The sequence below is a fragment of the Drosophila navojoa genome, unplaced genomic scaffold, assembly GCF_054131105.1.
Source record: "Drosophila navojoa isolate 15081-1374.11 unplaced genomic scaffold, UAZ_NAV_1.0 NAV_Backbone_103, whole genome shotgun sequence".
Classification (NCBI taxonomy): Eukaryota; Metazoa; Arthropoda; class Insecta; order Diptera; family Drosophilidae; genus Drosophila; species Drosophila navojoa.
The window spans coordinates 35170-59374 of NW_028301752.1; the positions used below are offsets into that span (position 1 = coordinate 35170).

Genomic DNA, 24205 nt, shown 5'->3' on the forward strand with positions numbered 1-24205 from the left:
TTGGCGTTAGCTGTAACCGTCAAAAGCTGCCACGAGACAACAATTTTGCAAGAACTGTTTTCTGATGATAATATTCAACTACCAGTTTGATTTTAAAAATACCAAATTTTCCGCCAGCAGCTAGTTTACAATATTTCCTGCATTCGGCAGTTGAAAAAGACAAGATCTGACCAGTAAAAGGCCAAGTTAGCAACCCTAAATAATTTATAATACTTATTATTTTAAATTTAAACCCTACTTCTTAATTTATCCTACAGCGAAAGAAATACAATTGCACAGGACAAAGTGCACATCAATAATTAAAAAAGTTCTGGCCCCGCACTTCGAAGAAGAGTTGAAAATTGAAGTAGGGGAAAACAAGTATAGCTTGTTAATTGATGAGTCGACCGATGTTTCAATTAATAAGATGTTAGGTAAGAAAATATCTTTAGCACCTAAACAATTTCAATAATTACATTTGAATTTTCTTCAGGTGTCGCCATAATCTATTATAGCCATCAGCGGATGGAAATAACGCCAACACTATTAGGTCTGATTGAACTGGAAAATGGAGACGCAGAGAGTATTGCCAAGTGCCTATTGTCCGAATTAATAAAACGGCAAATTCCGGTTAAAAAGCTTTTTGGCATTGGAACAGATAATGCCAGTGTAATGGTGGGTAATAAGAAAAGTGTTTTTGTCGAATTGAAGAAGGTTGTACCGTCCTTAGTATTAATAAAATGTGTGTGCCATTCGGTACAATTGGCGGTGAATGCAGCATGCAAAAAAATCACTGCCAATGTCGCTTGAATTTATTGTCAGCGAAACCTATTCTTGGTTCGCAAAAAGTTCAAGTAGACAGATGGCTTACAAAAGATTGTACGAAGCCATAAATAATGATAAGGTATGGTGGAGTTGTTATATTTGTGTTACATACATAAAATTAACATTATTCTTCCAGATTATTAATTTGTGTACCTGTTTTATATATTAACCACGTACTAAATATATGCGTTGTCCTGAAACTTGTCCCAAGTAAATATTATATGTTATATGTTGTAGTGTTTGAATTTGAATTAATTTTTGTTTTTATATATATTGTTTTTCAATAAGGAACCCCTTCAGATTCCCAGGGTGTGGCTCTCTATTGAGCATGCCGTGAAACGCATATTAGCTCAGTGGATAGAGTTAAAGCTCCACTTTGAGACATCAGCTCTGGCAGAGAAATGCCACAAAGCAACAATTTTAAGTGATTTATACACGGGCACAAATTATTTGTACCTTATATTTTTAAAACCCATTCTTGAAGTGATGCAACGGATCAATAAAAACTTTCAGTCAAATAAGTCAAACCCGACTAAGCTATTGGGCGACTTAATATTTGGAATAAATTACCTTCGCTCAAAGGTAATACCACCTGACTGCGAAATTAATATTCTAGAAGAACCATTTGAGACCCATACAAAACGTGATTTATATCTAGGATACGAGTTTGAAACTCATTTTAAAAAAATCAAAAACAACATCGATGATGAGGCAGAGTTGACTATTCGTCAACATTGCACGGAATTCATTATTGAATTAATTTGTCAACTGAAGCATAGGTTCAAGAATTCTTTTTGCATTATATTTAAATATTAAATAACATTTTTTTTTTTATAATTTTCAGATTGCCAGATAACTTAAAAATCTTGAAAAATATAGACATTTTCTCAGTCGAAAATATTTTGCGAGCTAACAAACAATCGATAGTAGAAATTTTGGAGATCTTTGATAAAAAAGGCGAAGAAATTGAAAAAATTGTTTGTCAATACAATACAATTCATCTTCAGCGATGGGAAAACCAAGAGAACACGTTAGCGTTTTGGGCAGAAGTGAAAACGTTTATGGATTCTGCTGGCAACAGACAGTTTCAAGATTTGGCAGTATTTGCCTTAAATTTGTTGTCGCTGCCATGGTCGAATGCGGAAGTGGAGCGCGTGTAAGTTAACACAAACATAGCATAAGCATATTTCTCTCTCACTTGCCGAAGCTTGTGACATGGTGCTGACGAAACTGTATTAAATTCAGCGCCCTGACCACAGCGGACAGCAACAGTAATCTGACTCCTTACATTTGTGTGCGGGTGTCAGCATTATTGTCGAGCAAATCGGCACGCCGATTCGCTGTCCCACACTTTAGTTTTAGTTCTGTTTTGTATTCACGAGAAAACGTCACGATAAATTCATTACTCCGGCACCAGCCATCGATACGCAGTTAGGTAAGTTGTTATTTTTTAAAAAATACTTACGTACAACATATTTCAAAAAAATTAAATTTCCTTCTTATTCAGATTTGGATTACGTCGAAACGGAACTTGCTGCCATAACTATGAAGCGCCTGAAAAATTTTTGCGCTAAATCGGCACAAACATGAATGTCTTAGAATCTGAAAATGAAACACTCAACGAAGTGTTAATAAAGTTGCATGAAAATGTATAAATTTACTTAAACTTTTTGTTTTATTGAAGAAAAATTTTTTAGTCCTATTTTTTTGTCCTATTAAAAAAATCTGTCCGTTTTTTGTCCTATTTTCTGGGTCAATCTGTCCTATTTTTTCGCCAAGCCAGCGGCAACACTGGAGCGCTCAACCGAAATGGTCCCAATTCCGTATGAAGCACAGCTGTGAGCCATTTTTTATACTCTCTCTCTCGCTCTCTATGGTCGCTGAAATCATCACTCTCAGCCGCGCACAAAATTGAAATTTTTGTCCGCGACGATCCCAGCTCTTTCCTTTTAAGTGAAGGGTATACCGAAATTTGTAAAGCGTGTGCCACGTTCATACAAAATGCTAGCTTTTTCATGATTATTTCTAAAAAGGGTATGAAAGTGTTGATGCTCATAATGAAAATGTTTTCGCGAAGAGCATGCACACACACAGTCTCCGTTGCTACATGTATTATGAGCATTTGTATGCCTGTGTGCGAAGCTCTTGCTGCCTGTAGAAATTTTGAAGCCCAGCATTTGCATTTGGTCGATCATGAGAAGTGCTCACATACATACATATGTACATTTGATTGTGTGTACGCATGCGATGCGATGGATTAGCACTTGTAGAAGCATTTGTTTGCATATTTGCCTTTACATGTGCGTGTGTGTATGTGCATGTGTGTATGCATGGGACATGAACATTGGCGTGTGCCTACCTCAACTTAGAATTGGTTGACCGAATTAGGGCTCGAATTGCAGAATCGCTTGTCTATTTATGTAAGTACCTTTTATTTTTTATACCCTGAACCCATTGAAAATGGGAAATCAGGGTATAATGTTTTTGTGTAAAAGTATGTAACAGGCAGAAGGAATCATCGCAGACCCCACAAAGTATATATATTCTTGATCAGCACGATGAGCTGAGTCGATATAGCCCTGTCCGTCTGTCCGTCCGTCCGTCCGTCCGTCTGTCCGTATGAACGCCGAGATCTCAGAAGATATAAGAGCTAGAGAGCTGAAATTTTGTGTGCATACTCGTGTATACCATACGCAGTACGAGTTTGCTTTATTTTTTCGATAACTCATCCGATAACTTTTTTATCGAGAATAATCGAAAAATTGATTTTGTTTTTTGAGCCTCATCGGAGTACTATTAGATGTAGAGACTTCAAATTTACTGTGTATATATATATGATGAATACAAACATTTTGTAATCAACAGATTTTGGATACCACGCCCCCTTCGCCCCCAATTTGTAAAAAACGTATTTCAAGTACTAGAGACTTGTGCTTTGGAATGCACACACATTTTGACCATATAACTACGCCCTGAAAATTTCATTAAGATCGTATGTTTACAAGAGAAGTTATTCACCAAGTAAATTCTCATACTATTGCCCACACTGCAGCGCAGCCCAAGCGCAGTCGCTGCTTACTGCGCAGTTAGCAGAGCGCGGGCGCGGGAGGGTGGATGCATGTGTATGTATGTGTGCGTGCATAAAATAAGTGCAGAATGATAAGAATATCAGCTTGGAGGGTTCAGGGTATCTCCTAGTCGAGCAGTCTCGACTAGAGTCTTCTTACTTGTTATCAATGATCGTGTGCTTGCCTATTGAAGTCATTAATTTATAAAAACAATTGTTTCAAATAAGAATTTGTTTAATTTCATATCATTAATTTAATATAATTAGAAATAAAATAATTAATATAAAATTAAAAAACATAACATTCAACACGTATCAACAAATCAACAAAAACAAAGATTATTTATTAATAAAAGTTTAAATTATATGATCAATATGTATATATACATATACATATATATACAAAAATGAAAATTCCCTGGCGACGATCCCATTGGCCTTCTGATGAGTATACCACACTGTTGAAAGATTTTACAATATTTATGTAAAAATAAAATTTTTTTGTTATGTTTTGTTTTTGTTATTTATTGTTATTGTTTTTACTTACATGTATACATATCCACATACACACATATGTACATGCATATGTGCAAATCTTTATTCTTGCTGCCCTGTGCTGTTAATAATGTAAGTGCGTATACATATACACATTTACAGTCCCTTGCTACATGTATGGGCTTTTGTGTGCGTGCGGCGCGATAGTCAATTCTTTCTCAGTATTTTCGTCAATATTCAGTTAAAGTCCCGTTTTACATGTATGAATAAGCTATTATGTGTTAGTATGGGAAACTATTCTTGCTGCCTGAGGAATATTGTGTGTATGCTCATAATACGTGAACATTAGCTTGTGACTGCCACGGGCTTTTAATTGTGCGAGCGATTTGGAATTAAATTTGCTAAACATTATTTAATTATTATTTACATGTAAGTGATTTTTCTATTGTTAAGAATCGTGTCAATATTTTTATAAGTTTCTTTAAAAAATAAATGGGTAAAACTAGTATTTTAAAGAAATCACGAGGAAGTGGGGATAAATGCATTATTGAAGCGAATGGTGCTAGTTATAGAAAATGTTCAGTTAATTTTCCCGTTAGGTTATTTTCGTTTCCATCAAAGGAATTTTATTTAAATAAGTGGATAAAAGCTTGCAATTTACCAAATAATTTCAATTGGAAAAGAGCTAAAATATGTAGAAGGCATTTTGAAAGAAAATATATTGGTAAATGTAAGCTAAGAGTCAATGCAGTTCCAACCCTACACTTGTGCAATATAGATTTCCATTGAATTAACGTTGCTGATCTTAATACTGATATTTATGAAATTGACAGTCAAGAAGAGGATATTGAACCTTATAAGTATCAAAAGAATAGTTTAGGTAAAATTTTGAATGAGTTTGATAAGTCGTCTGCCACAGAGCAGCAGCATCAAAGCGTTCAAAATGAAAGTGACGGGGAGGAAAACTTGGCGAACCTTTTGTTCGAAAAGAGAGAAAAATTAGGTTTATTATAGGAAAAAATATTATGATATGGGAGTAGAGCTTGAAAGAGTACAGGGAGAATTACTTAATTTACAGAAAAAATATTCTGCTTTAAAAAATGCCTCGAGACACAGAAACACTTATTATAGAATTAGAAAGGTAAAAAAGCATGTTAATGTCTTCACGACAATTAACAATTTACCTCATGTTTCTGAAAATTCAAAAGTATTATGTAGAATGCTTTTGAAAAATAATCATGTCTCTAACAGTGCTGAAAGGGCAATTGCCCAAAATATTAATTTTTATTCAGCTAGGACATATGATTGTCTTAGGGATGTTCTTAATTTAAGACTCCCATGTAAGAAATCTTTAAATCGATGGGCGATTTTGAAAAATTTAGTTTAGTATGTTTTAAGCTATACGGTTTCAGCCCGTGGCATAAACCATACTGACCTGAAAAATAAAGTAGAAGAAAATATTGGACTATCGCAAACATAGGGGCTTAATGTCAAAGCCGTTGTTTGCGATCAGGGATCCAATAATAGAGCAGTTTTCAATAGATGGGGTATTAATTTAAATAATTCTTCATTTGAAGTCAATGGCGAAGAAATTTTTGCAATATTTGATGCACCGCATCTAATAAAATCTCTTCGAAATATTCTTTTAAAGAATAATATTTCAACACCTGATGGCACAGTTTCATGGGGAATAATAAGAAAATTATATGAAACTGAAACCAAAAATTTAACTCGCTTATGTCCGAAATTAACTCTAAAACATGTCAGTCCGAATTGTTTTGAAAAAATGAAAGTTAAATTTGCCACACAAATCTTTAGCCACAGTGTAGCTTCTGCGATACGCACTGTTATAGATTCAGGTTGATTTGCTGATTGCAAAGACAGTGCAGTTGCAACGGCAATATTTATTGAAAAAATTAATAACCTCTTTGATTGCTTAAATAGTCATGTGCTATTTGATAGCAATCCTTATAGATGTGCTCTTAGGGAGAAAAATAATATTCACGCATACCTTCTGGAAATGCGTGATTATTTTCAAAATCTGCATTATCCACACAAAGTGTATTGCATTGATGGGATGATAATTACAATCTCATCGGTAATTGCTTTGGCAGAAAATATTTGGAGTGACAAGAATGATCTGTTCTTTGTTGCCACATCCAAATTAAATCAAGATCCGTTAGAGAATTTATTTTATTTGATTAGATGTCGGGGAGGAACAAATAGTAATCCAACAGTATTCGAATTCAATACAATACTGTCTAAAATGCTATCCATGAAAATGTTGACATCAACTTCGGTATCTGGAAATTGTATTCCAGATGAAGATTTGATGTTGGCCAATATCATAAAAGATAGCGGGTCCCAATTATCTGTTTTTCATGAACAATGTAATTCATCTCAGACTCCAACAGATATTGAACCTTTAGATGATGATTTAGAAATAGAATTGTCATTAGATACAACCATTGCCAATATACAAAATGATTTTAATGAAAATGCATTGCGATATTTTGCTGGGTATCTTCTGCCCAAACTGTTGCAGCAAAACACTGATTGCGAAGTTTGTACAAATCTTCTAAAATCATCTGACGAAATGCAGTGTTCTTCTGAGTATTTGATACTCAATAAAAATTTTCATTACATAAATAGATATCTTAAATTGAAGGCCCCTTCCGACCATTTTTACAATTTGATAAAGCTGCATTTCGAAACATTTAGGACAATTTTCGAAAAGAAGCCATACATCGCTCGCATTAAAGAGAAAATTGTTCTGTACTGCATGCACGCTACAGCAAAATCATCTTTAGATAAGGAATGGTTTTCCCCCACCCATCCTTGCTGCCAGCACCGAAAATTTATTATTGATCAGTTTGTTTTAATTTTAATTAGGAAAAATTGTAAGTGGCAAACCGAAAAGATTGTTGGTAAAATCAACATAAATAAACGTAAATTAAAAATAATTAAAGAATAGGTAGTTAACTATATATTGGCGCGATTCTTAATAATAGCAATAACTTTTAACACTTCCTCCGCGGAGCTGATCAAAAGTCGTCCGCACAATTAAAAGCCCTTGGCAGGCGCAAGTCAAATTCATGTGTTATAGACATTCATATGTGCATACATATGTACGTACATATATGTATACGCACGTACATTATTAACAGCACAGGGCAGCAATAATAAAGATTTGCACATATGCATGTATGTGTGTATGTGGATATGTATACATGTAAGTAAAAACAATAACAATAAATAACAAAAACAAAACATAACAAAAAAATTTTATTTTTACATAATCATTGTAAAATCTTTCAACAGTGTGGTATACTCATCAGAAGGCCAATGTGATCGTCGCCAGGGAATTTTCATTTTTGTATATATATGTATATGTATATATATACATACATACATATGTACATATTGATCATATAATTTAAACTTTTATTAATAAATAATCTTTGTTTTTGTTGATTTGTTGATACGTGTTGAATGTTATGTTTTTTAATTTTATATTAATTATTTTATTTCTAATTATATTAAATTAATGATATGAAATTAAACAAATTCTTATTTGAAACAATTGTTTTTATAAATTAATGACTTGTAACGAGTTACGTTATCAAGCGCAGATGGTAGAATAGGAGGATTAGAGCAGTGCACGCGCTGGATCCGGCCAATGGGTCATCGGGAGAAGGGAAGGGGGTAAGAAGAGGGGAACTGCGACTCCTAGCGCTGCTAAAATATATTTATTAATATAAATCGCGTGCAAACGATTATCTTCGGCCACTTGCTTAGAAGAGAGAAAAGAAGAGAGAGAGAGATAGAACAGATTTAGACACACACAAACATACCTGTCCAAGCTGGGTCTCGCTGCGCAAGCAAATATGTGCCTGCTCAGCGAACGTCGGCCTTAGATATTAAGGCGACCGACCGTGCCCACCCTACCTTGGTCGCTGGCTACCTGCCTATATTCTCAGCGACCCCTTTCCCAGCTTGGAGAGCTAAAAACCTATAGGAACGCGCCGCATGGCCCCAAAATAAGGAAACTTAATTAAGCTTCATTGGATTTAATCTTAACAAAATAATCATACATATTTAGTAGTTTTGAGCATGAAGAATAAGTAAATATAAGGAGACGAAAAAAGCTTTTGGGGAGCTTTTTCTCTCAGCCTTAAACCAGCTGATCGAAATGGGGAATGGAGAAGTGGAATAGAGAGGTTAATAATTATGCATTAAGTTCTTTCTTTTTATGCAGCGGGTGTTAATACCGCTGACGGAGAGTAAAAAAAAATAAATATGGAAAATTGTTAAATATATAATATAGCTCCACTTACGGTGCTGTCCCGCGATGAAAGCGCTTCCATTTCGGTTTGGCTGCAAGCTGTGCTAACAAAAAAATATATATGCAACTACAAAAAAAATATAATGCACAAAATGCGAATGGGAAATGTTCATCGGGAGGAGGTGGAGGTTAAGCTTAATGACTAATATTATTTTTAAATTATTCTACTATTTAATTATTATTTTGTTCATAGTGAAGTGCAAACAAAAAAGATAGACTCTGTCCCTATAATGCAAATTAACACATCAATATTCGCCAAAAGTTGGCCTTCTTAAATAAAATGGGCAATGATTATTGTGCAACAGGTGCAGGTGTGGAGATATAAGATGCGGTATTCTGCGGCACTGCTTAAATGTGTTTGTGCGCAGAGGCTGCCATCCAAATAGCACGATGTGTATATCTAGTATGCGCGGATGCACGTCGGCAAAAAAAAGAATTAAAATTTTTGCTGGGTGCCAAACCTGCAAAGAGGTTTGTGCGAAATAATGTTAGGCATTTAATCTGACTTATGGAAATGCCACTACTTTCTTCTTACCGAATTCATTAGTTTGGCACTTGCACAAAAGAAATAGTACTTTAAATTAAAAATTTAACTTTAATATTAAATTTTCACTATGGCACAGTGTGATTTTTGCACAACCTTTTCAGTCGGTGGTTCAGATTGGAAAAGAAAGAGGAAATATGGCCGATCCCATGAAGCGGCAAGTCATTCGCTTGGGAACAGTTTTTTATGGCCTAGGTGAGAGTGACAATTTCTCCTGTTAAATCCAGATTTGGGATTGCCACATCCGTGATCGCGTGATCAACTTTTCCAAGCCACTCCAAGCTCAGCGGATTGCCTACTTTTAGGCTGTTTTTTTTTTCTATTCCAGCGCCACTACAGACTTCAATAGGCAAGCACACGATCATTGATAAAAAATAAAAGGTACTTACATAAATAGACAAGCGATTCTGCAATTCGAGCCCTAATTCGGTCAACCAATTCTAAGTTGAGGTAGGCACACGCCAATGTTCATTGTCCCATGCATACACACATGCACATACACACACGCACATGTAAGGCAAATATGCAAACAAATGCTTGCTTCTACAAGTGCTAATCCATCACATCGCATGCTCATAATACATGTAGCAACGGAGACTGTGTGTGTGCATGCTCTTCGCGAAAACATTTTGATTATGAGCATCAACACTTTCATACCCTTTTTAGAAATAATCATGAAAAAGCTAGCATTTTGTATGAACGTGGCACACGCTTTACAAATTTCGGTATACCCTTCACTTAAAAGGAAAGAGCTGGGATCGTCGCGGACAAAAATTTCAATTTTGTGCGCGGCTGAGAGTGATGATTTCAGCGACCATAGAGAGCAAATACGAAGTATAGCGGTCGACCAACTTAACAGTTTCGAGCTGTAGAAAAAATTTGTTCTATATGTCTAGTCTATGTGTTCTCTGGTCAGTGATTACATTTAGCTAGAATGCAAGCGAACTTATAGCAGAATTGGTTAGATTCGATATTTTTTCGATTTTCCAATATCATGTTTACATTGGTAGAGAAGTTCTGGGCCAAGGTTTTTAATTATAAAGACTCGGCCTTCACTAATCTTTATGAACCCTTCGAGCAGAGCAAATGATATTTCAATATAATGCACACACACACACGCACATACAAACAAACACAAGCACACACACGCACATATACAGACGATTGCGCTTGGGCTGCGCTGCAGTGTTGGCAATATAAATAAAAATTTGTTGAATAATTTAATTTCTAGAAATACGATTTTAATGAAACAAGAAGTTTAATACCAAGAACTTTCGATAAACTGTATAAATGATTTCTCCAAGTCATTCAGTCTCGAAATTGCACACTTACCAGTTTTTTACAGAAAAAAACAAGACGCACGCGTCATGACAGGGCCAAAGAGAGCGTATACACAGAATTAAAAATAGTTTACACTCATTATACCCTGAAGCCATTGAAAATGGGAAATCAGGGTATAATGGTTCTGTTAAAAGTATGTAACAGGCAGAAGGAGGCGTGGCAGACCCCACAAAGTATATATATTCTCGATCAGGGCGACAAACTGAGTCGATTTGGCCTTGTCTGTCCGTATGTATGAACGCGTCGATCTCTAAAGATATATGAGCTAGAGGCTTCAAATTTTTATACTCATTCACGAAGTGAATTAGTATATTGGTTTTGTGCAATGTCCGTCGTGTCTGTCCGTATGAACGCAGTTCATTTCGCCGCTATTGAAGCTAGAGACTTGAAATTTGGAACACATACTCGTGTATAACTCCGATCTATAAAGTGTTTAAAATTCCGATCCGCCCACTAGGGGCGTGGCAAATCGGAAAATGCATTTTCCGATATACCAGAAATCAATGTTAGTTGAAGAGCTAGAAAGTTGAAATTTGGTATGTAGATCCGCGTTGATCCCTCAATTCCAAAAAGCTATGGTGGATATATCTACGTCCATTGGGGGCGTGGCAAATCAGATAAAACTGTATCTCATAAAGTTCTAAAGCTAGAGCGTTGAAATTTCGCACGTGAGCTAATGCTATAATTCTATAATGACTGATTAAAAAATTATATGTCTACGCCTACTGGGGGCGTGGCAAATCGGACCTGAATATATAGTGATTTTTCAAATTTGGCTATATTTTAGGCACTATTGAAGCCAGAGATTTGAAATTTGGTATATATACGCGAGTTGACCTCTCAAGTCCACAAGCTATAGTGGATATATGTGCGCCCAAAGGGGGCGTGGCAAACCGCAAAAACTTTATATCTCCTACAGTTTAGGAGCTAGAAGTTTCAAATTTGGATAGTTTGAGTTACTGGTAACCTCCTCTATCGATTGCCCCAAAAATAATTGTCACGCCTCTTTGGGGGCGTGGCATATCAAAAATACCCTGTAATTTTCAAATTTTTTGAGCGTAAGCATTCAAATTTTGCATTTACGTTACCGTTAGCTCTTTCTAAGAACTGGCCAAAAATGAGGTGTCTACGGGCGTGGCAATCGGCATTTGTAGTATCAAATTGCGACATTTATATGCTTGAGCTATCTATGTATGTACATGTATATACAAATAGGCTTAATAGGCATTGATAACACGGAAGGAAACATTTTTATAAAATTTAGATATTTAAAAATATAAAAGAAAGCTAAAATAACAAAATTTGCAATTTACAAAAAAAGAGTTTTCCGCGGGATTTGAACTCGCACCCAAGCCATGTTTGTCAAAATAACAAGCACAAATTTACCCGGCGCCTTTGCCAACAGCGCTACCGCCTACTGTGAACAAACATATTTAAAATGAAATCCCAAAATGAGATTCTTGTTATGACGCATTATAGAAAAGAAGAGCCAGAGTAGAGGATGATAAATTTGCATTACATACACATACGAATGAGCGCGTGCATAAGAAAGGCTGGAATGCTTGATGCTACATATGCGTGAGGACTTATGTACATACATATACATGCATAAATGGGTACATACACACATGAGGGCTTTTTAAGAAGAAACAAATTTAAACTTATAAAATTGTTCAATTAGAAAAAAGAATAAAATAAATATCTATTTTATAAAAAACGAAATATGTATGAAAAAAAACACAACCTTAATGGGGACTTGAACCTCCGCCGCTGTAACATAACTTGCGACGCCTTTAGCGCCCACGTTATCGCTTTGCTTTACAGACTGGTAGCTAAAATACAATAAGCTAATAACAGAGCGTCATCTGACAAAACTACAACAACAGCTAGAAAATCCAGAAATCATCGCAATTCTTAGAATGCTAAAAAGCGCGCTTTTGTAATGTAAGCAAGCGCTAAAGAATCTGCAATAGGTGTGACCGAAAGCTATCAACGAAAATTACCATACATTTGTACTCAAAAAGTGCACGATCAATATAATAATTATCGATTACTCGATAAAAATTACCAAAAGCTACAATATAATCAAAAAGCATAATTGTTTTGTACTAATTTTTTTTTAAAGCCAAATTAAATTAAATTTACAAAGGGACTGTGAATGAGTATTCCGCAGTCGGTAGCGCCCGACTGCAACGTTCTTACTTGTTTTTAAATGTCTGTGTATAGCGCGCATATCGAGTTTATCACTAAAAAACGATAACTCAATCCGATATTTTTTATCGATAAAAAACCTAAAGCTAGAGTGTTCAAATTTTAAATATACATTAAGACGCATTTTAACAATTTCGGTTTTTGTTAAAATTTTCCAACCGCCCCTATATCCACCCCCTCACCCTCATCTTTGTAAAAGTCGTATATCAAATACTAGAGACTTGTGCTTCGGTATACACATACATTTATACATCATGATTACGTTCTGAAAGTTTCATTACGATCGTACGTCTTGAAATTAAATTTTTCAACAAATAAGTTCTCATAATATCGCCAAAAGTGCAGCGCAGCCCAAGCACAGTCGCCTGTATATGCGTGTGCGTGTGTGTGTGGTTATTGTTTTGGTGGGTGGGGATGTATTATTATAGAGGTTTGTAGGTTTCAGTCTCGACTAGAGATTTTTATTATTATTATTATTATTATTATTATTATTATTATTAATTATTAATTATTATTATTATTATTATTTTATTTTATTTTATTATTATTGATTAATTATTATGTATTATTGATTAGGAGGAATTTTTGTAATTTTATGGAATTTGAGTACTGAGCTGTGTGTAAATGGATTTTCTGTAAATGACAGATACTCGTAACTCCCCACTGTGTTTAATTACTTCGAAATATGTAAAGTATGTGAAAAAAATGCATACAATCCGTAGTCAAGAACTTAAATGAACAATATTGAGTCTCGTTATAATAGATATCGGAAAAAATGGCTATAACCTTAATCGATCTAGGACAAACCAGTTAAATTACCTTTTAGCACAACTTCTGGCCATTAACGAGGCGTTAGCCAGCTGAAGTCATAGAACTGTCAGGTCCTTAACCTTCAATATGGGCTGACTTTGCTACAACAACCAAAAATTATAGAGCAAGAGTGACTAAAGCAATGGTGAACAATTCCTATCGAAACATAAATATGTCACTTTCGCTTTCGAAACGGGTCAGGCGGGACACAACCGAACCGGAGTCACAGAACTCGCTGGACTCACAGGACTCGAATTGTCGATTTGATTACAAAATCGATTCACGTCGTGTCTGCTCAAACTCCCTTACTTAAGACCCCTAATTGTTTAAATATAAAACATGACCAATTGAGAGCAGCTCGATGTTCAAAGTGCTTGTCAGTCTGTCTGGACTGTCTATATGTTTTGCCGTCTGTCTATATGTCCCTGCCATTTATTGTGCGTGGTCATTACGCCTATGCCACCCTGTTTATGTCCTTCCATTTTTAATGGCACCTCATCAAGGGTTGCTAACCCACGCCCACTCCACGCCCCGACCTGGTGTTTTTGGTCAGGTTATTAAGTAGTTTTATTACTCGCACGTCCAGCAGGCAAATGGATTGATGCAAATATATAACCAGGCAAAACTAATTACTTTGATAGGTATAGCAACTCCATAAATATTTTAACGATTGTTTTTTTCAATTTCTGTACTTGCAAAGGAAGAAAGTCCAAGTTAAAAATAGACTGCTTGCTTCAAGCCAATACGCAAATTGGATAGCATTTAGTTAAAAATCAAAAGGCTCTATAGATAATCGTGTATATATGAGGAATTGAAATGAAAAAATTTACTCAAGTCTTATTTGTTGTATTTATTTGTCTATAAGGCGTGTTATCTAGGTGTATTCGTTCTCAAAAGGAAAGAGTATATTCGATTTATGATGAATATTGCCGTTATGCTGTCCGTCCGTGCGTCCGCATTACCCTTTGTCTGCATGAATGCAATGCATTTCGCCGCCTAAGCCCATAAGTATATAATGAAGTAAATCTGAAAGTTGAATAACTGTAGAATTGTGAAAAATTATTCAACTTATGGTGAACCGAAATACATCGCGGTTTGACGAGAATATTTTCAAAATTTTAAGTCTACTGCGTCAAAAGTATCGCGATGTATTCGGGTCTCATATGAACAGGCGGACGGATCGTCGGATGCACCTTGCACAAAGTCGACCTACTCTACGAGATTGAGTATAAAAATATTTTGAAATAACTCTTTAAAGTTTTCTGCTGGGATCAAATGTTGGAGCAATAGTTATAGAACCCGGGGGCAAAAAATAATACTTGAGAAAACTATGAATTGAAAGTGGAATATAGAACCTTACTATATCGAGCTTGGTTTGTAATATATAATAATTATAATTTATAATTTTTGAAAGTAATTTTTTTTAACATCCAAGTTTTTTTATTCTACTCGTAATAGCCGTGTAATTAAATTGAAATCATTTGAGCTTGAACCAATTTTTAATTTAGAACAAACACATTGACAATCTCTTCTGTAGTTATTTGCTATACGTTTTCAAGGTATTGATTACGGTGGGAAGCGTCGCACACCTTTACACACTCAGAAGCACTTGGGCACACTTACTCATTTTCACGGGAGCGCAGAAAGTACGGCGTGTTGCGTGAACTGCCGCCCGTGCTGCCTCCGTCCCCGCTTCCGCCGCCTCCGCCACTGCTGCCGCCCTTTTTGCGGACTTAGGCGCCGCATGCCGTTGGTCAGGCTACGAGAGCGCGGTACTCGAGATCCACTGCTGCTGCTGGAGCTCTGACGCTGTTGCGTCGGCGTTGTTGCCTTGCTGGCGGGATTACCGCGCCTACCACGCCCCGTAGGAGCCGCCCCAGCCGCTGCTCTGCTGCGTGCATTATTAAGGCTGTCGGCGCTGCTGCCGCCGCTATTGTTCAAATGGGGCACGCTCGAGGCGCGACGCACCATGACTAGACGCAGCTCCTCAACTGGCTAAGCGAAGCTATAAGCACTTGAACTGTCGCTGGCTTAGATCGGTGCAGCCACATGGCTACCGCACTCACGCACAAATGAATTAGCCAAAGGCCTAACCAGCAAGCGAACGTTATACGAATTATTCAAAACAATAGCAGCGCGCGAAGGGACTCGACCGCGCGCCTCGTCAACTCAACACGAACTGAGCTTCAAGTTCACCAGGGCGACTTTTTTTATATGTACATATGTATATACTCCAGATTTATGGTAATTTGCTTTACTTACAGACAGAGAGACATGCGCACCCAAACACACACAACTAAGCACACCGTGTTACTTGAAAAGGACGCGAGTGACCACGCGTCGGCTTTGGCTGTGGCTTTAACGTTTGTTGGCACCTGTGTAGCTGCCGCTACCTGTACCTTTCGTAATTCTGTTGTGGCTGTTGCTTCGCTACTCGCCATTCGTCACTCGCCTGGGCCCGGCAATTAAATCAACGCGCTGTTTTAGTAAACAAACCCCTTTTGGCCTCCTGTGCGGGCGGCGTTCGTGCAACATTTAAGTTATTGTCGTGCTTTATTTACATTTACTTCAGCATAATCACACCAAATATGAATTATAGATAAGTATACACACATACTTATGTACATATATATGTATATGCATACATACATACATATATATCTAAATATACATACATATATATATATATATATATATATATACACATACATATATATCATGTATACATATATGCAGTTTTGGAATACTTTATAGGATGTTAAACCCAAGTGCAGTACGATTAGGAGCTACTTATGTACATGTGTGGTATATATGTACATATGTATTTTATTTGACGTACATAGATATACGCCACTGATGTAAATGTAAATATACATATGTATATGTATATTAACGAATACTCGTTTTATGATAAAACAGTATTAAATATATCAGATTTGCCGAGACTCAACAGGGATACAAGGATGCCAGTTTGGATACTTAGTTTATTTTAAAAGACATTTATCGGAATTGGGTGTAGCTAGGTGGGTATAGCGCGAACCTCACAACTTAGTTACTAAATAACTATCCATATTTTTATACCCTGAACCCATTGAAAATGGGAAATCAGGGTATAATGGTTTAGTGTAAAAGTATGTAACGGGCAGAAGGAGGCGTGGCAGACCCCACAAAGTTTATATACTCTTGATCAGGACGACGAGCTGAGTCGATATAGCCCTTTCCGTCTGTCCGCCCGTCTGTATGAGTGCATCGATCTCAGAAGATACAAAGGCTAGAGAAAGCTGAAATTTTGCATGCATACTCGTGTATATCATACGCAGTATGAGTTTGCTTTATTTTTTTCAATAAATCATACGATAACTTTTTCAAATACTAGAGACTTGTGCTTTGGAATGTACATACATTTGAACATTGTGATTACGTTCTGAAAGTTTTATTAAGATTGTACGTCTAGAAATTAAATAATTCAATAAATAAATTCTCATGGGGTCTATCTCACCTCTTTCTGCCTGTATACGTGCCAATGAGCACAATATAACGATATACTGACTACTCAGTACTACCATGAACATTGGCTTAAGTTTAAATATCCCCAGACCCATTTTGAAATAATTGAGTTTTACGGTTCCCTCCCTAAATGCTTATCTCTTGCATATCGATTGCAAAGAGATATTGCTGGTTTTGTTATATATGTATATTTTTGTTGTTTTTCTTTATTTATCATTTTATGTTTTGTTTCTGTAGTTTATCTATAGATAGCTAATGATAATAATTAGTTTTATTTAACTTTAATAATAACTACTGATGCTGGGGTAATGTTAAGTCTAAACGCTCATAAAGATCTTGTATGAGCTAAGTATTTTACAATTCCACAAAAGCATATACACATACATATGTATGTATATGCGTATATATATATATATATAGATATATTTCCATACGTACATACATACATATATTTATGCGCATATAAAGTTACATCGATATATTCCATAATATTATCTATCTTCCCTTAGCGTTGAATTTAGTTGTATATTATTTTTATAATTTTTATTTATCTTTTTCCCACTTTTTTCCGCAGTTCCGGAGACAACGAATAGTAGTTTTTTAACATTTAATAAGCGTAATCCATTCTGTTGTGGGTGTTGTTGCTGTTAATAAGGGTTTATTATATGCGTTACTTATCATCTTTTTAGCTTAGCCTAGATTCTAAAACTATTTACAAAGCTATGCAAAATTACGTGGGCTTAGCACCCGAATAGATACAACCGGAGTGCTTGGGTCGGCACTCGGCACAGAACCATTTGCCCTGTGGGGCGACCATGATGCCAACGCATTCAAAGTGGAACCACTCGATGAGGCAGTTGTCGCCATCGCAGGCAATCATCTCGGAGACCTCGTCGTAGGGGCAGCGACAATAGCAGTACACCAAACCGATTCACCTTCACGAGCCAATCGAGCTCCGGCCGGTGGACGAATGGGATAACGAATGTTGTTCGCCTTGAAGTACTGCAGCGTGCTAAAGTCCGGATTGGGGAGCAGTGCTGGCGGTATGGGCTGATTGAAAGCAGTCGTTGCGGGCGGTAATGGTGGAAGTGGTGCCGGCAGCGGCGCAGGCAGCATGGACGTCGGTGCCGCGAGTGTTGGCAGCACGCTGGTCACGTTGATGTCTCCACTCTCATCCTCGTCGGAGCTGCTGTCGCTACTGTCGCTGGCCGCAGCGCTGGCGGGCAGCAGGGCCGGTCGTATCTTTAGCGTGGGTATTGGCGGCAGCTGTGGCTGCAGTTGCTCCGCCTTGGCTGGTGGTGCCACCATCTGCTGCTTGGCGCGTTTGGCGCCACGTCTGGCACTGCCGGAGACAGCTCCGCCGGGTGCAGCACGTCTGTTCCGCTTGCGCGTGTTGCCATTGCTGTGCAAATGCGAATTCCGCTGCGGCGACTTATGGTGTGGAGGATGATAATGATGTGCCTGATGGTGATGATGCTCCCCATGATTATTGCGACTACGCTGCTGCTTTGGAGGCGTTGGCAAGTCCTCCTTGGCCCAGGTCAGCTGTGGGGGCGGCTGCGGTTTAATCAGCTGCATGCCCACCTGCAGAGGTGGCGCCAGGACACTGCTCATGTTCTCATCATCACTCGTATAGCCATAGAATTTGTTCGGACGCCTTGTGCGCTTCGACCGCTTGAGCTGTCCATCGGCATCGGAGCAGCTGCTTCCCTCGCTCATACGCGGCTGCCAGCTGGGCCGATGCGTAAGGGGCGTCAATGGAGGCTCGGGCAAAAGGTGTTGCTGGTGGTGCGGTAGCAGGTGCGGTAGCAAGTGTGGCTGGTGGTGCGGCAGCAGTGGTGTGACCACAGCTTCTGCAGCACTGGACGATGCCAGGCCCTGAGGCAGCAGCTGCTGCGGCTCCGAGGTGATCGTTAGTCTGGCTTGATTCATCGATTTACATGTGGATTTGCGCTCGCGTTTTTTCTTCTTGTTCTTGACCACACGCTCCCGCTTCTCCGCAAAGGCAGAGGCCTCCTCAGGCAGCGAGGGCGTCGACGGGCGACTGTTCTCAACTATGTCATAGTTGCCGTTGCTGTCGTGTAGTTTCGCTGGTTTATTCTCCGACAGCAGCGCCAAGCGCTTTTGCGACAATACGTGGCTTGTCATCTTCTGAGGATGTGCATCGTAGAACTCTTCGTCAGTATCGGAGACGGACGTCTCGAAGTCGGATTCATTGTAGATTGGTGACTTGGGCGTTGGCACCACTGTACGCTCCTCCTCCTCATTATTGCTAGTCACATTTACAAACTCCTCGCTCTTGCTGGATTCCTGCGGCCGCTCCGCCGTCTTCTTCGGCACCTTCTTGGAGCTCTTTTTGGATGATTGCGATTCGTTGTCGGAATCATCATCGCTGGAGCTGCTGCCGCTGGAGCTGCAACTGCAATTCGAGCCACACGAACAGCTCGAGCTGTCTGAGTCCGAGCTACTAGAACTACTAGAGGTTTCGCTATCGCTGGACGCATTGCCTGTCTTCACCTTGTCGGACGTGACCTTCGGCGGCTTCTCGGGCGAGGGCGCTGGCGTGGGTGGGGGAGTGCGGCGCATTTTGCAGTAATCATGATCGGAGCAGGCCACGTGAAGCTTAGCGGGACGCCGCTGCTCTGCAGTTGGCTCAACATCCACATCTATGGCGTCTGCTTCCTTTTTGTCCACTGAAGAATGCTGATTCTGCAGTAAATTCTTCCATATGTCTAGTACTTCTTGCGGCTCTGAAGTTTCACGTGATGACTCCTCTATCTTGGGCTCTTCTTTTGCAGATGATTCCATTTCTTCCTTTGGGCTCTGGAGTGTGTCCATCTGATTTTGTTTCGGCTCTATCTCTGTCTTGATAGAATCCATATTCGCCTCTTGCTCTTCGTTGTCGCTGTCAGATGACGGCGACAGCATAACCCGGGGCATGTTCAGATCGTCCACAGATGCACACATTGGCAAAGAGCCATGGGTATTGGATTCAAGCGGCTTGGTCGGGCTGCGCCCTCCATCCGAAACACTGTCATCGCTGCTATCCGACTCAGACAGATTTGGCGCTATCAAGTTGAGGTCCTCCAGCGAGGCCTTGTTTCGCTTTGCCTTCTTCTGACGCTTGCGCGGCGTCTGCTCCTGCTGTCCTTCCAGCTGCTGCGCTGGCTGCGGAGATTTATCTTTTTGATTGGCTGCCGGCATTGCATCTGCTTCATCTGCTGTGTCCGACTTGGGCGAGGAAGATTGCACGCATTCGACATTTAGCTGCACATTTTTTTTATCAAATTCAAACTGATCGGTGTCCAATGCACGTTGATCTTCCTGCTCCATCTTGGGTATCTGACTGCAGCACAGAGCATCGTCGTCGCCTACGTCGGCGTCACGTACAGCCGACAGCTGCTTAACCTCATGATACGCCGCATGCTTCAGCAACAGCTTCCGCGAGACAAACTTCTCCTCACAGTGCTCCTCCGTGCAGGGATATCGAAAGTCGCCCACATGCTGGCGTTTGTGCACCTCCAGGTAGATGGCTTTGCTGAATGTAAACTGGCATTGCTCACACGTGAACTGAGTGGCAGGCACACAGAAATGGTAGACATGACGCCAGCGCTTCTGTAGGCATCGCTTGCAGCTGATGCTCTCTGTGCCGTGCTTCCAGAATAAATGTTTCGATATGTCCTGCTTGTTGCGATACGCAATCCCACAGCGATAGCAGAGGTGCAAAAGCTTGTGCTTCCACACGTGCGCCGAGAGCTTGGCCTGCGTGTGGCAATCCTCTAGGCAGATATCACAGGCGTGGTGCTGCTTGCGCAAGTGAACCATGAGCCGGAACGCGGACGCCAACGGCGCCGTATCGCACAGACAGCAGCGGAACTGCGTATCAATAGCAGTGCTCAAAGTGCGACCCGGGCATATGTGGCACAGCAGTTCGCTGTAGCTGTAGAAGTTCAGGCGGCACATGGAGCACGAGATGTTCGCCTTTATGTGCAGCCGCCGATTGTGCGTGTAGAGCTCCTTGTGTGTGGCCGTCACGTAGCGGCACTGGAAGCACTCATAGACGCGCTCATTGAAGGGCTGGGCGAAACGCCCGTCCTCCAAGCTGCAACAGCTTATGGAATTCATGTAATGATCGCTCTCCAGGCTTGGTAAAAAGCTTTTTAGCTTGGCCACAATTGTCTGCGGCTGCAGCTCCTCGGCTGTGATGCTGTCCACAGTAGCGGTAAATCGATGCACGCCAATCAGATGCAACACCAGCTGCTTGACGTTGACGGCAATGCGACGCGCGTGATTGCAGTAGAGGCAATATGGATAGAAGGCCTTTAGGCACAAACGGATGAAGTCTACCATTTCGAATTTGTCCAAGGGTCTGTCCAACTGTAGATCCACTGTCTGCGTGTCTTCGCCGGCAACCTGGATGCCGTCTGCGGGCACCGGAAGACCTGCGGGGCTGCCCAGACGCTCAGATTCAGGCGCGACTGGCTGCTGATGCTCCGACTGTTGTTCCAATTGAGGTGATTGCTGTGGTTCGTTTAAACTATATCATCGAGATCCATGCACTCGCTTCCCAGGGTATTGCGGCGCTCAAGCGGACGCACTGGTGAATTCTTTGCTGGCGCAGCCTGCAGGTCAACCTCCACTTGCTCTCTTGGCACATGCGTCGTTTCGTCTATGTGATTGTGATTATGGGGTGAGGCGGGGGGCGTCAGAGACCAGCGACCACGCTGCTGCTTTGCCTCAGTTGGTAGCTGCTCCTGCTGCTCTTGCTGTTTCTCTGTTGCTCCAGCTCGCGCTGCAGCTGCAGCTGTTGCTGGTCTTGTAGTTCTTGCTGCTTTTGTAGTTGCTGGTGCTGTCTTTGTTGCTGTTGCTGTTCTTGCAGCTCCTTTTTCGCCACAATCAGGGCCATTGTGCGCTCAATGTCAAGTTTTGTGCGCTCGAATTCCGCCAGAACACGAGGCAGTTTCAGAGAAGGCGAGTCCTCATCGTCGTCCTCCAGCTCGTTTAACGATACATCGGCAGGTACGGGCGCTGTCTCCTGAAACATAGACGCCGTCTCGGTGGCCGTTTCGGTGTCCTCCGACAACGAGGACACTGGGTGTAATTGTTGCTGCTGCTGCTGCTGCACTGCATCCACAGTGAGCAATGGCACTGCAGTGCTCTCGCCATCGCCCGTTGCCGTTTCTGCTGATGAGGGCAACTCGTCATTGTCCTCCTCCTCGGTGTCTGTGCTGCTTAGCTCCGCATCCACGGACTTCTGAAACTCTTTGGGCACTCGCAACATCATCTTCGGCACCACCACCAGCTTGGGTGGGGGATCTTCTTGAGGCGCATCTGCAATGGGCGCTGGAACTGTTGAAATAATTGGATCATTATTGAAATTCTTATACAAAAGATTAAAGTTCGGCTTACTGTTGTGATCTGTTACTGTCGTCGGCTGTGCCGGCATTTGAAGCAGTTGCGCGTCAATCTCCACCCCATTCGACGGCTGCTCCTGCTGCTGTTTGTTTGCTTTTAGATGTTCCCCGGGCGGCTTGGCCGCCGACTTAGACTTGGCGGTTCTATGTTTTCGTCGCCTCGCTGTCTTCTTGCAATTGTTTCTGATATTGTTAATGCTTCTGCCATTGCGACATCCATTGATATGTCCTCCTTTCTGACCGCACAACGCACACGGCTTCATCAGCTTGGCGCAATCGTGATCCTCGAAGCGGCTTCCGCGCTCAAAGCTCGCTTGGCAATTGCAGCAGACCAAAAAGCGAGCACGGTCCTCCTGAGTCTGTAGCCTCTGCCACGCTTCGACACTCGCAAAGTGCCTCTGATCCATGTCATGCTTGTTCTCTAGATGCAGGGACAGTTTCTCTACGCTGGCGAACACGTGCGAGCAGTAGAGACAAATGTAGCGTTGATGCACCTCCCGCATGTGCAGAAAAAAGTTCCAGCATTGATGCACAGTGCTGCAGCGTGCGCAGCGAAAGAAACGCTCCTTCTTTATGGGGGGCGCAGGAGTGAGCGCCGTATTGCCCAGAGTCATAGATGCCGATGCTGCTATAGGTGATCCTGCTGGTGGCAAAGTTGTATCCGGCTGTGATTGGCATTGCACTGAATGCACGTTTAATTGCTGTAAGTTCTTAAGCTTACTTGCATTGCACTGCGTGAGCTCGTTGCAAATTATTGCCGGCGACTGCAAACGCTGCAATAGCAGGGAAGACGACTGCTGCTGCTGGGGCTCTTCTGCTATGCACAGATGCTTGCTGTTGCTATAGCCGTTGTCGTCCCCGTCACTTTTGCTGTTGCTGCAGCTGCGCCTGCGCCTGCGCAACATTTCCCGATCCTGCACCGACTCCTCCAGTTGCGGCTGCTGTTTGTTCTGCTGCTCGCTCTCGGGCTGATCTATGACCAATTGCTGTGATGCGGAGCTGTCGGAACTGCTGGTGCTGTTTTTCTCCTGGTCAGTTGGTGCTGCACCTCCTCCTCCTGTTCCTGCTGAAGCGGCTCTTCATTCTCATTTGCTATCACAGATTGTTGCAGTGTAATCTGAGCTTGCTCTTCATGCCGCTCTGCTTCCTCTGCCAACTTCGATTCCGCGACGGTTACATGTGCCCCATTTATTTTTACTTTAGGCAGCACTTTAATTGCTTGTCTTTCCTTCATCAGATAATCTCTTTGTTGAAACTCTGGCTTCATCAGGACGTCATCTGCAACTGTACGGCAACCATAAATTTCATCTACGATGTTCTCCGACTCTACCTCAACATCTTCATCCTCGGAATCAGATTCGATTTTAATTATTTCCATGAGAAATTCACGCTCAGGTTTAGGCAATCCCGGAGTGCTTTCCTCAATTTTAATTTCAGAATCAAAGTCTTGTGAGGATTCATCATCATCAGGTATGCTGGCGGGGGAAAGATCATTGATTTTATAGACAGGTAGTGTTGTAGCCTTAGCAGGTGGAGTCATTTCCCTATAAACTTCATCAATTTTATATACTGGTGAAGATGCCTCGTCCACTTTCTTCTCCTCTGTATCTTCCTTTTCATTTTGGAATCCTCCATCTCCTTCTCCTTCTGCGTAGTCTACTGCATCT

General features: G+C 40.6%; 1 protein-coding gene and 1 long non-coding RNA gene across 5 annotated transcripts; one reads left to right on the forward strand and one right to left on the reverse strand.

The window, feature by feature from the left end:
- Positions 1-262: 262 nt before the first annotated feature.
- Positions 263-1956, forward strand: LOC149090470 (uncharacterized). Of its 4 annotated transcripts, XR_016197606.1 has the most exons (5): positions 263-413; positions 473-883; positions 941-1014; positions 1093-1583; positions 1649-1956. It is a non-coding gene; the product is annotated as an uncharacterized LOC149090470 (long non-coding RNA). The 4 variants fall into 4 exon arrangements; XR_016197605.1 differs by having other exon boundaries at positions 941-1583; XR_016197607.1 differs by lacking the exon at positions 941-1014.
- A 15391-nt stretch (positions 1957-17347) lies between these two features.
- LOC149090471 (uncharacterized) lies at positions 17348-24195 on the reverse strand. The gene is given in 6 exon segments (XM_089265198.1): positions 17348-18046; positions 18049-21663; positions 21666-21895; positions 21970-22473; positions 22534-23559; positions 23562-24195. Coding segments are annotated over 6 exon segments (6084 nt in total). The 5' UTR covers positions 24079-24195; the 3' UTR covers positions 17348-17854.
- Positions 24196-24205: the final 10 nt, after the last annotated feature.